Source organism: Procambarus clarkii, chromosome 5 (assembly GCF_040958095.1).
Source record: "Procambarus clarkii isolate CNS0578487 chromosome 5, FALCON_Pclarkii_2.0, whole genome shotgun sequence".
In the NCBI taxonomy this organism is placed as follows: domain Eukaryota; kingdom Metazoa; phylum Arthropoda; class Malacostraca; order Decapoda; family Cambaridae; genus Procambarus; species Procambarus clarkii.
The window spans coordinates 58,669,566-58,686,683 of NC_091154.1; the positions used below are offsets into that span (position 1 = coordinate 58,669,566).

Sequence of the window (17,118 nt, forward strand, 5' to 3'; positions counted from 1 at the left end):
CCATGGCATTCACGCGTGACGTTAAATTTATTACTTGATAACAATTGAAACTAAAAACTCTCGGTTTGGAATTATTTGGGAGTTATGTTATCTGTAAATAATTGTCACACGGAATACTGATGATTTTAGAGAATCACATTCAATTCTCTAACACACTGGATATAAATGTGTTTAACTAGGTAGAATCTGACGCAATACTGGAGCTTGGTTTCGTAAGAATTCCAGTATTATTATACAGATATGATTATTAGTTCATGTGAACCCTACTGTTAGTAAATTTTTAGTAACTACAGTAATCAGTATATTTTAACACTAGTTTATAATAATAATACAGTAATATTATATTAGTGTTGGAAATTTCCAACAGTATTTTGGTGGTGGTGAGTGTTGTGGTGGTGGTGAGTATTGTGGTGGTGGTGAGTGTTGCTCTCTCACTGTCTTCCCCATTCTACTGCTCTCTCCTACACTATCTCACCCATTCTATAACCAGCAAAGCTTCAGATGTCATTTGCATTTTCATTAGCCAATAAAACGGCTTAATCCATGTGCTGCTACAGCATAAGCGGCCTGGAGGCGAAAAATATTCGAATTATGCAAAAATTACTTTTAAATGTTATATAAATTCCGAACATATTGGCTTCAGCTTCATGAAAGGTTCATCAAAATATTTTCAGAAATTGATTTTAGAGGATTTTTATTATGAACGTTTTATTGATAAGGCGAACAGCTCCTATTAACTCGAACTGAGGGATAATGCGGTAATATAGAGATTACTGCAAGCATCTGTCCGACGCACTAAGAAGAAAAATAGTAGTAATAAGTGTTCACAAAGTGTTTATGCAGCTGAAGCTTTTATAGCATTGCTGAGTAATACATAATAACACAAATAACAATGAGTAAGTATGTTATAATGCTCTATTTTGTTATATAACATGTAAATAAATTGCCTAATGTTAATATCTATTACTTTCACCGATGTCTACAAAAAAAAATTAGGGGATTTTTTTCTTTTCTTATTCATTTTTTTTCTCCTTTGTTTATTATTTGATTTTGTTGTAACCTCTACATCCTGGAGAGTGCATACCCTTCCCTAATTGTGTGAAGAGGGAATGAAATTGGTCAACAAATGATTCAGTCACAACTCGCAGAACTTGGAACTTTGAAATGTTTTTGGCTGATTTTTTCATTGATTTCAAACTCTGTTTTCTTTGTCTCTTTGGGTTATTTTGATGATTAGGGACCAGATTAGGGTTTTTTCTCTTATATAAAGTATACCCTAAATATATCCTATAAATCTTTATAATTATTATAATTATCCTAATATTTTGTTTTTGAGGGGAGTTAGTTTTTCTTGACTTCATTTCAACACATATTGACCCACAACTACATATTGACCCACAACTACATATTGACCCACAACTACATATTGACCCACAACTTTCACATATTCGATTACGAATGCTAAACAATGTTTATTTAAAAATACAAGAAAATTAATCAATTTGAACTACCTTATTTATTGTCGATAACTTCAACTTCAATTTTCTCTAAAACGAGAGTTTCAACTATAATCAGCATAACAAAAATCCAGTTTCTGACCGATTTCTCACCATATTTACCTATAGTGTGCACAGCTTTCTTTCCTACAATTCCTCTAAAATGGATTTTTCATAAACCTTAAACGTTTGGAGTTATAACTTTTTTTGTCTAAATTTGGCACCTATTTTAAAATGCCACATTGACGATTTTTTTTTACAGTAAACTATACTGAAAACCCAAATTTAAAGCTATGAAAATGAAAATCATATGCTATTCTGAGAGCGTAATAACACCAAATAAACAGTTGGTGATATTTTATTTTTTTCCGGCAGATTTCAAAATCTAAAGTTTTCAATATTCAATTTTAGAATTTTTGTTTTTTTCAAGTTACGTTTGTGATCAGTTAGACAAAGTTGGAGCATTTGATAGTAGATTATGCACAAAATATTTGAGTGTTGATCAAGTTTGAGAAACTGTGTGAGTATTGTATATATGTATAGTACATGTATATATGTATAGTACATGTATATATGTATAGCAATATGTATGTAGAGCAGTATACAATCCATACATATAGATTTCAATACATGTATGTATTGCGCCGTTTAAGGGTTAATATTTAACACAAATAAGGACATTCGCAATACAATTTCGTATTGTATGTAACTACTAAATGTGCATAATGAAATAAACAGTAGTTGTATAATTGGTGATAATATTAAAACAATGTATAGCAATGTGTTTGATGATCTAATATTATCCATGACACAAGCGACCTGGGCTTTTATTAATTAAAGTTGGCTGTTTACTATCATCATTGGATGTTACGCGTTGTGCTAAATGCTTCTGGGATTATATTTTATCATATGCTACAATTCGTCAGGAAAAAGATTTATATATGCAATTCAATAGCATTCAATTAAAATGTTATCGTAAAGTTTTCCCCAACAATATTATTCAAATATTACTTTGTTAATAATGTAAAAACAAATGTGATAATTCTTGAAGCATCTTGGCTCCTCGAAAAGCAGTTTTGCCAAGTTGTTCACACACCCCAACCTATGGAAGAGACTTTTGACCACGACGGTACTGATACCAACCTCTTATCTCATTTATATGAATAACTGATCCGTAACGTTTATTAAAGTAGTAATTAGTGTATTATATATATTTAGATATAATAAAGATAGTAGTGTGCTTATTTACCTATTATTGTTGTTTTGTGAGAGTATATTTACATGTCTTGCTGGTAGCATTTTATTCATGTTGGGATATGTGCGGGAGCGCAAGAGCGCGAGCAAGGAGTCAGGTGGAACTTGTAGGTCCAGCTGGGCTGGGACCGGCTGTTGTGGCATTAATACTACCAACCTTGTCGTGGAGTGAGAGAGAGGAAGAGTATGTGTGTGGCTCTTCCTTGCTCCCCCCCCCCCCCCTAACTGTGTTTGTGGAAGGTTGAGTCGTTAGTGTAAGTGTATGGATGATTTGGCGTCTTGCCAAATAGTTGTTGCTTGCTGTATATTCATTAGTATTAGTGATTTATGAGTTACTGAGGGGAATAGTGTGAGTCATTCTTCACATATGTCGTCCATGTGGTATGGTGCCAAGTTTATGTTTGTTAGTTACTATACTTTTGTGTATGTAAGTATTTCAGTTATAGGCTTACCTTATGGAAGCTGTGTTACCTTAACCTTTCGTCTGTGAGGGTAAATTAAGTTTTTTTTTTTTTTTTTTTTTTTTTTTTTTATTTTTATTTTTACATGCAAGCATGCGTATAATGTACAAGAAAAACAGAACAAATATAACATAGAACAAAAGTACAAAGCACACATATGTACAAGGACAAAGGAACAAATCAATAGAAGACCAGCCAGAAGGGCTGACCACAAAAAAAATGCATATACAAACAATACACAATTAGTAACACAGTGTAATACAAACATAAGGGAAAACCCCAGGACAAAATGCACACAAAACAAGCCCTCAAATACATACAGAGAGGCGAGAAACATACAAGAATAAGGACAATAACAATAAAGAAAACAGATCCGCCATAACAAACGGAAGGCAAAACATAACAAAGAGCACACGCCAACAGCCTGAAGGGCACACAATATGACAAACAAGTGCACACGACATCCATAACCAAACACACAAACGCATAGGAACCGCACACCCCCCCACGAGCCATACAAAAAAACCCACAAAACAAACCGGAGCACGCAGGAACCGGGAAACAATACCCACCCCACCCACTCACATACACACCCCACAACCAGGCAACACAAAATACATAGAAATCACTTGCGAGGAACATCGGAAGAAACGTACTTCTCCGGGAACTGCTCACAAGGATATTTCGACTTGTAAGCTTCCCAGACGAGATCGTCAAGGTCGGTAGGGTTTTTGATCCCCCGCGCTCGAGCGGGTATCATAAACTCAGGAACATCTATATCTGGCGGCATCGGCCAATGCCTAAGGTCACTGACGCAAGTCGCATAACGAGGCTGGGGAGCGCCAACCACGCCCTTCGAGGAAGCAGATGACACCAGAGAAGCGGACGAGGGTCGCCGAGCCTGCCACGCCTTCGCTATCGGAGCAGGTGTCGGACGCTGAGACGATAGCACTTCCACGGATACCGCAGGAGACACGGAAGGGACTGCAGGAAACGGAAGAGGCGGCAAGACCGCTGCCGAGGAAACAGGTAACGAGGAAGGGGCCACAGAACATCCAGAGCGAGCATCCTTTCTCAACATCACCACCAGACCACCCCGCTCACCACCAACTACAGCAGGGGGAACCACCGCCCACGAAGAACCGGAGCCATCCGACGCAGGCAACGCACCTGAAGCAGGACCCTCGGACACCGGACCAGAAGTGGAGGCCGAAACGCCGGCACCGGCATCCTCAGGCAAGTGTACCTCCGCCACCACCGTAGTGTGCACCACATCCGGAGCCACGCCGCCGTCAACGGAAGTACGACACTCGTCGAATCCGCCAACATCAGCCCACACAGAAGAACGCCGGGAACGCTTAGGCTCGGGCCGCACATCATCAGACCCGGAGGCAGACTCAGCGACCCGCGCAGCACCAACCGAGCGAACCGACGCACGCCGCAGCACGGCAGCCTCCTCAACCACACGGGGCACCAGGCCAGGCACAGGAGGGAATTCCGGATCCACCTCATCTCCCAGCACAGCCGGGACAGACGGCGAGGGTGCAGGGACCGGGACAGACACAGCAGAGGAAGAACTGGAAGACGAGGGGTCTGAGCAAACGGCAGGCGGAAGAGGCGCAGGGACACCAGCTGGAGCACTAGGCGAGGACCCAACCTCTGGAAGAGATGCGGCAACAGGCGGAGCAACAGCTGCTACAGAGGGCACCTCCTCAGCCGAAGAGACGTCCATACCCACCGAATCATCCCCCACAGGAAGGGGCGGAAAATCCTCCTCACTGAAGAGGTTCACTGGTGCAACAGGAGGCGCAGAACAGTCAGCAGCCTGATGGCCCAAAAGACCACAACGATAACACGTCCGCGGCTGACGGGCGTAAAACACCCGAACGTTGTACCCCAGAAGGCGCACAGAGGACGGAATATCCGCCCGGAGTCTCATGCCCAGGGTGCGAATGTTAGACCTCACACCCTTAAGAGGACTAGAAGACACCACGTTCACTCTCACACTAACAACTGCGCCAAACCGCCCGAAATACCGCCGTAGCAGTGCCTCTGGAAACTCCAAGGGAGCCCCATGCACACTGATGTAAGTAAGTGCACCACTTCTATCCGAGAGGGTGACAGTGCCCGCACCATCCGGCAGGGGCAGTGTCCGCCCCTCGTATCGCCGGAGAAAATCGCGATACGCCGCCCCCTCTGCAAACTTCACAATGGCCCTACGGGCCGTTACCAACTCGACCCCATAAATCGCAAACACAGGGACAGAGAGCAGTTCACAAGCCAGGGCAATCTCCGGGTAACCAGCCCGCACAGAGAACTCTAGTCCCACAGACTGAGCCCGGACGACTGGGGGTAGAGGGACCCCCATCGTAACGCCACGTCAGCACAGGCGAGCAGGCACACACCCGCCCCCAACCGGCCGAAACGGGCAAACAACACCAAACTGCTGGAGCGCCGATTCAACACGTCTGCCCCGCACCGAAGCTAGGGCCAGACCTCAGGGTAAATTAAGTTAGTAGTCTTATGTATCTATCATGCTACATTCTGTCTTGTGTAGATGTGGCAGCAGTGAGCGTTAGGCCAGGCATACCATCTCCTCCTTGTCTGGAGGCCTAGTGTTAGTTACTGTGTAATTAGTTTGTACTGCTTCATTCACTTCTATGTTGCTCCAGTAATAATCAACTGATTATGCTTTACCGTGTCTAAGTAAATGAAGGTTAGCCTTGCACAGCTAGCTTAGCAAGGAATTATTTAGGCTTAGGGCGTTCGAGCACTTTTGTCCGAGCGCAGGCTGCAGGCAGGCCGCAGCGCGGGTGTTTGGAGTCAGTCTGTACTCGGGAGCTGTAGATGGGAGACGTGGTCTAGTGACTCAGGGCATGGCCCGTTAAGTTAAGTAGGATAACGGTCTGTTCATTAGTATAACATTTAGTGGAGTTTATCCAATCATTTTAGTATTTCCCAGTTGAATGGGAATTCCTTTAATTGTGTTTTACTTATATAACCTAGTGCATGAGTCTCTGTCTCCCTTCTGGTGCAGGTCACGTGGTGTTGTCTTAGTACATGAGTGTGTTTGAGTTTGTCCTTTTTATAATATGTAGCCTGGCTGAATTATACTGGAGAAATTTAGTCCTGAGTTCTTTTTACCCTGTTTCATGCCTCAGTATCGAATTGGGGGATTTTCATTGGAGGGGGGGGGGGAGTAACGTTTCTCCAGCCTTAATTGAACCAGGTTGTAACGTACCTCCGGGGACTCCTGGTTCAACTTTGACGACGGGTGGACGTCTGGACACTTCCGCCTGAGAGCTGCCGGATCATAGTCTGTTTTGCTACTTTGGATTATGTTACTGCCGTTTGGCATCCCTGTTCAGTGGCCTGCTTTGCCTGGCGCACATATCGCCTTGGGTCACAAAATTGTTGATATATTTCGAACGTTTTCTGGCTTGTACTCCAGGCGGGGTGACGGTGTCTGGCGCCGGCTTGACCAAGAGGTGCCGGGATTTGGTGGGTCTTGGGCTCCTGGTGTGCCCTCAGCCGTGGTGGGCTCCTAGTGTGCCCTCAGCCGTGGTGGGCTCCTGGTGTGCCCTCAGCCGTGGTGGGCTCCTGGTGTGCCCTCAGCCGTGGTGGGCTCCTGGTGTGCCCTCAGCCATGGTGGGCTCCTGGTGTGCCCTCAGCCGTGGTGGGCTCCTGGTGTGCCCTCAGCCATGGTAGACTCCTGGTGTGCCCTCAGCCTGGTGGGCTCCTGGTGTGCCCTCAGCCGTGGTGGGCTCCTGGTGTGCCCTCAGCCGTGGTGGGCTCCTGGTGTGCCCTCGGCCGTGGTGGGCTCCTGGTGTGCCCTCAGCCGTGGTGGGCTCCTGGTGTGCCCTCAGCCGTGGTGGGCTCCTGGTGTGCCCTCAGCCGTGGTGGGCTCCTGGTGTGCCCTCAGCCATGGTAGACTCCTGGTGTGCCCTCAGCCTGGTGGGCTCCTGGTGTGCCCTCAGCCGTGGTGGGCTCCTGGTGTGCCCTCAGCCGTGGTGGGCTCCTGGTGTGCCCTCGGCCGTGGTGGGCTCCTGGTGTGCCCTCAGCCATGGTGGGCTCCTGGTGTGCCCTCAGCCGTGGTGGGCTCCTGGTGTGCCCTCAGCCATGGTGGGCTCCTGGTGTGGCCTCAGCCTGGTGTGCTCCTGGTGTGCCCTCAGCCATGGTAGACTCCTGGTGTGCCCTCAGCCTGGTGGGCTCCTGGTGTGCCCTCAGCCGTGGTGGGCTCCTGGTGTGCCCTCAGCCGTGGTGGGCTCCTGGTGTGCCCTCGGCCGTGGTGGGCTCCTGGTGTGCCCTCAGCCATGGTGGGCTCCTGGTGTGAACTCAGCCGTGGTGGGCTCCTGGTGTGCCCTCAGCCATGGTGGGCTCCTGGTGTGCCCTCGGCCGTGGTGGGCTCCTGGTGTGCCCTCAGCCGTGGTGGACTCCTGGTGTGCCCTCAGCCATGGTGGGCTCCTGGTGTGCCCTCAGCCATGGTGGGCTCCTGGTGTGCCCTCAGCCATGGTGGGCTCCTGGTGTGCCCTCAGCCATGGTGGGCTCCTGGTGTGCCCTCAGCCATGGTGGGCTCCTGGTGTGCCCTCGGCCGTGGTGGGCTCCTGGTGTGCCCTCAGCCGTGGTGGGCTCCTGGTGTGCCCTCAGCCGTGGTGGGCTCCTGGTGTGCCCTCAGCCGTGGTGGGCTCCTGGTGTGCCCTCAGCCATGGTGGGCTCCTGGTGTGCCCTCAGCAGTGGTGGGCTCCTGGTGTGCCCTCAGCCGTGGTGGGCTCCTGGTGTGCCCTCAGCCATGGTGGGCTCCTGGTGTGCCCTCAGCCATGGTGGGCTCCTGGTGTGCCCTCAGCAGTGGTGGGCTCCTGGTGTGCCCTCAGCCGTGGTGGGCTCCTGGTGTGCCCTCAGCCATGGTGGGCTCCTGGTGTGCCCTCAGCCGTGGTGGGCTCCTGGTGTGCCCTCAGCAGTGGTGGGCTCCTGGTGTGCCCTCAGCCGTGGTGGGCTCCTGGTGTGCCCTCAGCCATGGTGGGCTCCTGGTGTGCCCTCAGCCGTGGTGGGCTCCTGGTGTGCCCTCAGCCTGGTGGGCTCCTGGTGTGCCCTCAGCCATGGTGGGCTCCTGGTGTGCCCTCAGCAGTGGTGGGCTCCTGGTGTGCCCTCAGCCTGGTGGGCTCCTGGTGTGCCCTCAGCCGTGGTGGGCTCCTGGTGTGCCCTCAGCCATGGTGGGCTCCTGGTGTGCCCTCAGCCGTGGTGGGCTCCTGGTGTGCCCTCAGCCATGGTGGGCTCCTGGTGTGCCCTCAGCCATGGTGGGCTCCTGGTGTGCCCTCAGCCGTGGTGGGCTCCTGGTGTGCCCTCAGCCGTGGTGGGCGGCTGGCTTCAGCTCTGCCGGGAGGCACTGTATGACTTATTGCGTTTTAGTTGGGGCCCGAGTTTTTTTTTTTATTTTTTGGCTACCCGTGTTCTCTGTGTGGGGCGGGGCCGGTACGTCACCCTGAGGGACTCCTGGGGCTCCCCGTGTTCTCTGTGTGGGGCGGGGCCGGTACGTCACCCTGAGGGACTCCTGGGGTTCCCCGTGTTCTCTGTGTGGGGCGGGGCCGGTACGTCACCCTGAGGGACTCCTGGGGCTCCCCAATCATCCGCTCATCTGTGTGTTTGCTGCAACACATCCTCCGAATAGACAGTACGTTTTAATACTACACGTAATAGGTACATTTCCTGACTGTCATACATAGTACATAATTGCACTTATAGGACTGTAACATTTACCTCCCCATTTATTCGCCTCGTTTTTTGTTAAGGCATTCAGAATTTTAGGATGAATTTTTCAAGTTCAATTAACTGTACACAAGTTTTAAATATCAGGAATTTCTTTTTCAGTTTTATTAAACAATAGAGATTTTATACAAAATTTGAAAATATCTTGAGTTACTTTACAATTTATTGAAATATTTTAGTTTTTTTATTAGTTTTATAAAACTGTAATATCAAGATAGCTATAGGTTAAGTACTAATTGTAATTAAGAAGCAATAAAATACTTGTCTTCATACACTAAGAAGGTTAGGTTAGGTCGTGGTTTTCTATTCACCTTTTCAGGTAAACTCAAATATTCACAATATATTTGACAGTACGGTTTAATACTAAGTGAAAATAAGTACAATTCCTGACTGCTAGGAATAGCACATAATTACACTTACTTGTGCTGTTACATTTACCTCCCCCATATTCGGAGGATGCCAGGCATATTAGTTTCCGCTAATAAGCGACATTCATTTTGCCATTAGGCTTCACGATTAACCCTTCACGCGTAAGCCGGGGCGCATTGGATCCCATGATCGTCGTCGCACTAAATCAACAACAACATGAAAGAGCCTGATGACCGCGACTGTACCTCCGGTGAAGACCATTCGCCATGTAACTTAAGCCATCACCTATAACCATCTTAGGGTTAATGATCAGTTAAGTGACTCCTGTGTAATTTACAGGAGGGCGGAACCCTGTGGTGGACCTGGCGGTGCTGGCCCTGGGCGACCATCACATCATTACTGACGGAACCTTTGGCTTCAGCGGCGCCTTCCTCGGGAAAGGCATCATCGTCTACCCTGAACCCACTGGCTGGCCTATTTACCCCTGCTTCAAAACACCCTTACTTCACCCCATCAGCAGGACTTAGCCTCCACCATTAACTGCATTAACTGCCTGGTGTCACAGCAATATCTAAGTCACTTTAGACATTAAAATGATATACATGCAGGTCCCAGAGTCAGAAAGCAAAGCCTATTATACCGAATATCTTTTAGTTTAAAGCAGTGAAACTGTTCATTCCTTGTATTTATTTGATTTGATGAAAATTATCTATGACCACTGGCCACCGGGTGCTGTCGGGTGTTGGTTAAATAGTCTCACGACTAACAATACTTTCATTCAGTCAGTTGTGGTTCATTGGTTATTGTATTAACCATGCTAGATGTTTGGATTGCCTGGCTGTCTGAGGTTCGAACCCTTCCTTGTATTTATCATAATTTCATATAAAAATTTTAAGTTAAATTATTCAACTTCATCATTTAGCAATTTCCACTTAATCACAAGACTTATGCTGAAGTTTTTTCTTATATCTCTGTGCGTCTTCTAAGTCTAAATTTAGTGGTTATTCCAAAACGTTTTCTAATACCAATTGAAAATTAATATATCATAAACTTTTATAATAATTTTTCTTCTGTACAAGAGTCTGACCACCTCTCCTTCTGGTCTAATAGCATCACATAAGACTTTCCATCACCTTTATAAGCTGCCTTTAGATTTGGTAATATTTATCATAGAGATTATATAATCATAATAATAATTATTATCATTATTATTATTATTATTATTATTATTATTATTATTATTATTATTATCATTATTATTATTATTATTATTATTATCTATTTATTCGAAAGTGCATACATGTGGACGTGAGAATTATTGTCATATTATTGTGCCTGTGTGGACTCTGCCTCTGGTGAGGTGTTTGTGGACTTGTCCGTTGAGATGAGATTTCTGACTTTGTCACTTTCCCAACCATTGTAACTCTAACGTTTGAAGACAAGTACTTGACTTTGCCATGTGTCAGGTCAGTGTGAACAATAACTTCCATAGAAACTTAATGACTTGTCGTATTTCCAGTCATTGCGGACTCTGCCTAATTTAGCGAAGAGCTTAAACTTTGTCATGTCAGTCCAATTGAAATTTAGTTTTTCTAAAAGCAAGTGAGAGGTCACTGACCTGTGATGATGAACATGCTTAGATTTTATTATTTAGACGTCACTCTGGTTATGTAACGTCACTCACTACCCACCATGTTCACAATGTTCAGTCAGTCTTGAGTTGACTAGTGTACCAATGTTGTTGGTGATTATGGCCTAGTTACATCTAGCTAGTATAACTTGTGCTTTGTGTTGATTCACTTTATTGTTACTTATTGTGAGTATGCATAGAGAGATTTGTGTATTTAAGAAGCGGGGTCAATGTGGCTAAGTTCGCCCCAGTAAATTGGTGGATTTTACTTAGACTTTCACTTTACCCTAGACCTATTTACCCTGAAATATATAAGGCCAGGTGGCTCATTGATTATTGAAGGAAAACTCTAGTGCACTGCCTTACTGTGGATTCGTGACACGACAGTCCCTAACTTGTATACCATGCAAGGTTATATAGAAGATTGTGGGAAAAACTAGTATCACATCTGGAGACCAGGGACTTCGCGATACACCACCAACATGGGTTCAGGGATGGTAAATCTTGCCTCACAGGTTTGATAGAATTCTACGACCAGGTGATAAAGATCAAGCCAGAAAGGAAGGGAGGACCGACTGCATTTTCTTGGACTGTTAGAAAGCCTTTGATGCAGTACCCCATAAAAGGCTGGTGCATAAGTTGGAGAAATAGGCAAGAGGAACTGGTACGGTGCTCTAGTTGATTAAGGAGCACTTCCTAGGCAACAGGAAGCCGAGAGTTACTGTGAGGAGAATGACTTCAGAATGGCGTGTTGTTACTAGCGGAGTCTCACAAGGTTTTGTACCCGAAACTATCCTGTGTCTAATATATGTGAATGATCTTCCAGAGGGTATAAACTCATTCTTCTCAATGTTTGCTGATGATGCCAAAATTATGAGGATTCTCATTGGACTTCACAGCTAACTTTGACCTCCTGATGATGTAGGTCTCCAAAGAGGCAGCTAAGTACGTGGACACCAAACATGTTATAAAAAACTTCAGCCTTCCCAACTTTCTATTCATCCAAGCCACCAGTTCTAACAACACAAGCTTTGTTTTTGCCACCGTGGATCAGTGCTTGGTGCTTGACGCTTATTTCCTAGCCCATTAAACCCTCCAACTCAACAATCCCAAGACGTCATAACCAGGGGCAAACAGTCCACTGTACAGAAGATGCAACACAACAACTCGTCTGCAACCATGCAAAACAGAAACTATGTTGTTGTTGTTTATTTAGGGACAACTACGATCGAGGGATCGGATGCGCCTCATTGTACCCGTGATGGGTTAATAGCGAAGCCCGGAAAGGTGAAACGAAAAGCCCAATCACGAAACGAGTGACCCCAATCACTGGAAATTAATTTGCCTCGCGGCAAAGAAACTCAGCCAGGCAGATGATTGGGGAGCCCCAGAAGCTAACTGATCACAAAGCTAACTCCCAAGACCAACTGGAGCAGCAACAGTTACGTGACTCAGTAGTGGTGTTGACGTCATCACTTCCTGATGAATCTGAAGGTGAAAACTTTACTGACATTGTGATCGGTAAGCTTCAGGAAAAGCTGGGTGTCTCCCTCCAACGTAATGACATCTCACCAGCTTGTAGAATAGATGGGACAAATAGCGAGGGCTCAAACAACACACGAATCTGAGTTAAACTAAATAATTATTGGAAAATAAGGAGATTCTCAGATCAGCTGTGTCTCAGAGATCTGGGGTCTGATGAACTGTGTCTCAGAGATCTGGGGTCTGATGAACTGTGTCTCAGAGATCTGGGGTCTGATGAGCTGTGTCTCAGAGATCTGGGGTCTGATGAGCTGTGTCTCAGAGATCTGGGGTCTGATGAACTGTGTCTCAGAGATCTGGGGTCTGATGAGCAGTGTCTCAGAGATCTGGGGTCTGATGAACTGTGTCTCAGAGATCTGGGGTCTGATGAACTGTGTCTCAGAGATCTGGGTCTGATGAACTGTGTCTCAGAGATCTGGGGTCTGATGAACTGTGTCTCAGAGATCTGGGGTCTGATGAGCTGTGTCTCAGAGATCTGGGGTCTGATGAACTGTGTCTCAGAGATCTGGGGTCTGATGAACTGTGTCTCAGAGATCTGGGGTCTGATGAGCTGTGTCTCAGAGATCTGGGGTCTGATGAACTGTGTCTCAGAGATCTGGGGTCTGATGAGCTGTGTCTCAGAGATCTGGGGTCCGATCAGCTGTGTCTCAGAGATCTGGGTCTGATGAGCTGTGTCTCAGAGATCTGGGGTCTGATGAGCTGTGTCTCAGAGATCTGGGTCTGATGAGCTGTGTCTCAGAGATCTGGGTCTGATCAGCTGTGTCTCAGAGATCTGGGGTCTGATCAGCTGTGTCTCAGAGATCTGGGGTCTGATGAGCTGTGTCTCAGAGATCTGGGTCTGATGAGCTGTGTCTCAGAGATCTGGGGTCTGATCAGCTGTGTCTCGAAGATCTGGGGTCCGATCAGCTGTGTCTCAGAGGTCTGGGGTCCGATCAGGTGTGTCTCAGAGGTCTGGGGTCCGATCAGCTGTGTCTCGAAGATCTGGGGTCTGATCAGCTGTGTCTCAGAGATCTGGGGTCTGATGAGCTGTGTCTCAGAGATCTGGGGTCTGATCAGCTGTGTCTCAGAGGTCTGGGGTCCGATCAGCTGTGTCTCAGAGGTCTGGGGTCCGATCAGCTGTGTCTCGAAGATCTGGGGTCTGATCAGCTGTGTCTCAGAGATCTGGGGTCTGATGAGCTGTGTCTCAGAGATCTGGGGTCTGATCAGCTGTGTCTCAGAGGTCTGGGGTCTGATCAGCTGTGTCTCAGAGGTCTGGGGTCCGATCAGCTGTGTCTCGAAGATCTGGGGTCTGTGACAATAAATGCCTCACTAGAGCAAGATAGGAACAAGTTACAACCAGCTCGTCGTAACAATGGTTTGATCAATCAGTGCTTGCTAGAGTTGGCATTATCATAGTTAAGAGGTCTAGCTCAAATTCAAATTCAAAATATTTTTTGTATTCAGGAAAAGTACATACATAAATGATTTGCAAACATAAAGTTGGATTTATAGATAGAGCTATTACATACAATACCTAAAGCCACTAATACGCGTAGCGTTTCGGGCAAGGTGTGGGGGAAAAACTTAGATTGAAACTTAATAGTAATTGGGATTAGGTATAAATTGTGTTAAAAAACGGAATAAAAAAATAAATAAAAAATAAATAAAAAAAGGAGGAACATGGTAGAAATCATCAATTGTACAAGTTGGGGAACAAACAGCAATTAATAAAATAAGACATGGGTTGACATTTAGGGGGTAAGGTAGGTTACATGGAGTTAATTAGGTAGTACTTAGTTTTACTCTCAAACTGGTTGAGAGAGGTACAGCCTTTGACATGATTTGGGAGGTCATTCCACATTCTGGGTCCCTTGAGTTGTAGAGCATTTCTAGTTTGGTTAAGTCATACTCTTGGATTATAGGCAAAGGCAAATAGGATTTGCCTTTGCTTGGCCTGCTATACGAACTTCATAATTTCTTTTTTGCTTTTCTTATCTCTTTTTTTAACATTTCTAACCAGTTGTACGAATTCCTGTTCTAAACTGACTTCCCCATTCTTAATCCTTTTGTACCAAGCTCTCTTTTTACCTATAAGGTTCTCCAGATCCTTTGTTATCCACTTTGGGTCATTAGTATTCGATCTATTCATTTTGTATGGTATACTACGTTCCTGTGCTTTGTTTAGAATATTTTTAAATAAGTTATATTTTGAATCCACATCTAAATCCTCTTTTACATCACCTATCGCTGGGTTCATGTCCCGCTCCAAGACCGGCCCACACCCCATGCCCGAGACTTTCCAATCTATTTGACCCAAAATATTTCTTAGGCTATTGAAATCAGCTTTTCGAATATCTAGCACTTTAACAGAATTTTTCTCCTATAGATCTATTCCATTCTATGCTATATCTGATTTCTTTGTGATCACTGTTCCCTAGCTCACTCCCTATTTCGATGTCATTAATTTGTGTTTCCCTGCTAGTTAACACTAAATCTAAAATATTATTTTCCCGCGTTGGTTCCTTAATGTGTTGGCTAAGAAAGCATTCGTCAATTAACTCTAGAAAATCTTCTGCTTCATTATTCCCTGTTTTGTTAGACCAATTTATTCCACTGAAATTAAAGTCACCCATGACAAATATTATTAGACCTAGATGCTCTAGATATTTCATCCCATAGGTGCTTTGCCTCCATCCTGTTTAAGTTTGGTGGCCTATATATAACTCCACCTTATAGCACCTTAAGGGACCTGCGCTTCGTTGCTCTTCTTTGCTTTGCCTTTCGAACGAACTGCAGGCTCACCACAGCACTCGTCCTCCAACACGGCAAATGAGTTAGAAGTCCTTAGGATATCAGTAGGCGGCTTTACCAGTCTTCTTAAGGCCCCTGTCCTTTACAACTTGCCAAGACGAGGTCTTTTTAATATCGGTCGCCTTCTTTGTTTCTTCCTGAAGTTGTTTCAGTTGTCGTACCTCCTCCCGTAGGGAATCCAACTCTGTCCTTAGAGCTCCGACGAGATCCATCAGTTCCTTCACTTCACCTTCCATTATTGGTATAATAATATTCCTACAAACGAAGCTCCAGTTAACTCACCCTCTCACTGTGACTGTCTGCGCCTGATATATAACAACCATGATATATGATGATATCAATGATCACAACTGCTAAAGTTATATCGCTTAGGTACATATATTTTGGGATTGGGTAGCACTAGAGACAGTGCGAGTTTAATGCACTAGGTAGGAAACTATGAAGATGAAATTAGGTACTTTTTGTTTTTGTTTTTGAATAAGGCAAAAGTTGGACAGCTTTTCAATTCGTTAGGGAGTGAGTTCCATAGACTAGGTCTCTTTATTTGCATAGAGTGTTTACACAGATTAAGTTTAACTCTGGGGATATCAAAGAGATATTTATTTCTTCATACCACAATGCACTGGCACTCATTGGACAGAGGTGTCATGACCGTTCAATCCATGTTCGTGAAGAAGTTGAAGGCACTGGTGAACTAACTCTTTTGCACGTTGTTGAAGAGTACGTAGTTGCTTGAATCGCATTCTTGGAGTCACTACAGATTGCATAAATCCCAACTGGTAATGTTGTGATTATTTGGAGAGCTTAGTATAAGGCATATAATTCAACTGTGGAAATAGATAGCTGGTTTGGTAACCGCCATCCCTGCTTGAGATGGTATTGTGGTATCCATACAGCGCTAGTGACCGAGGGTACGTTGTTCATAATGATGCGAGACCCATCTGTATAAATCACTGTGGTATTTGGGTAGCAATTTGTCATTGTTGAGACAAATACTGAGGCTATGGCTGACTTTGGTGCAGACTTTGGAATGTTGTCTTCCAGTTTTATTGATGTATTAGGAGTTGCAAAAAGCCAAGGTGGAATTGGGGGGGGGGGCAGTAAGTTGCATTTCATAGTTTTGGAGTAGAGTGAGGTCTATATTGAGGTTATTTGTAGCCCGTGTGAGGAAAGGTTGTGAGTGATTGGTGTGGGGGGGGGGGGAACGAGCTTGTGAGGCTCGTCCCCCCCCCCCTGAAGGCCGAGGATAGGAGTGGAACGCATTGCGCTACATATAAATCGCATGGCATTGTTTTGTATGACCTCAAGGCTCTGTAGGTTAGTAGGCTCAGCCGACGCATGGAGGTGCCAGTGTAATGGGGGTGGGGGAAATAGCTCTATCTTGTCCATTATTCCACCCCCCAGTTAACTAACGAGGCCGGGGGAAACAGCTCTCTAGTCCGTTATCCCGTCCCCAGTTAGCTAACTATTCTAGAGCACCTCCAGAGTTCCTAAGGCAACCCCTCTCGTTCAACACCTTGTAACCTAGGTATTTGACTACCTAGGTGCTAAGACTACAAGGCGCCGTAACTTGAGCAGCTACCCGAAACCCTAGAGAGAACTCTAGAATACATTTCACTGCCACAAACGTATAAGAGAAAACGAAAGGAAAGAAATGAATAGTGAAGTAATTAGTGAGGGTTTGGGGTGAGAGGTAGGGAGGTGCGAGGAGGGTCATTAGTTGAAAGTGAGAGTTTAGAGAGGGGTGGAGGGAGAGGTGTAGATAGGTAGAAGTAGAAGAGTAGATAGTAGAAGAGTAGATAGTAGAAGAGTA

General features: G+C 45.5%; 1 protein-coding gene across 1 annotated transcript in view; it reads left to right on the forward strand.

Annotated features, from left to right (window-relative positions):
* LOC138351036 (galactoside alpha-(1,2)-fucosyltransferase 2-like) overlaps nt 1-11,241 on the forward strand; it is a 423,912-nt gene extending 412,671 nt beyond the window's left edge. The window contains exon 7 of the mRNA XM_069302558.1: nt 9,683-11,241. Coding sequence (XP_069158659.1) covers nt 9,683-9,870 — 188 coding nt within the window. The 3' untranslated portion in view covers nt 9,871-11,241. The remainder of the gene's footprint in view (nt 1-9,682) is intronic.
* Nucleotides 11,242-17,118: the final 5,877 nt, after the last annotated feature.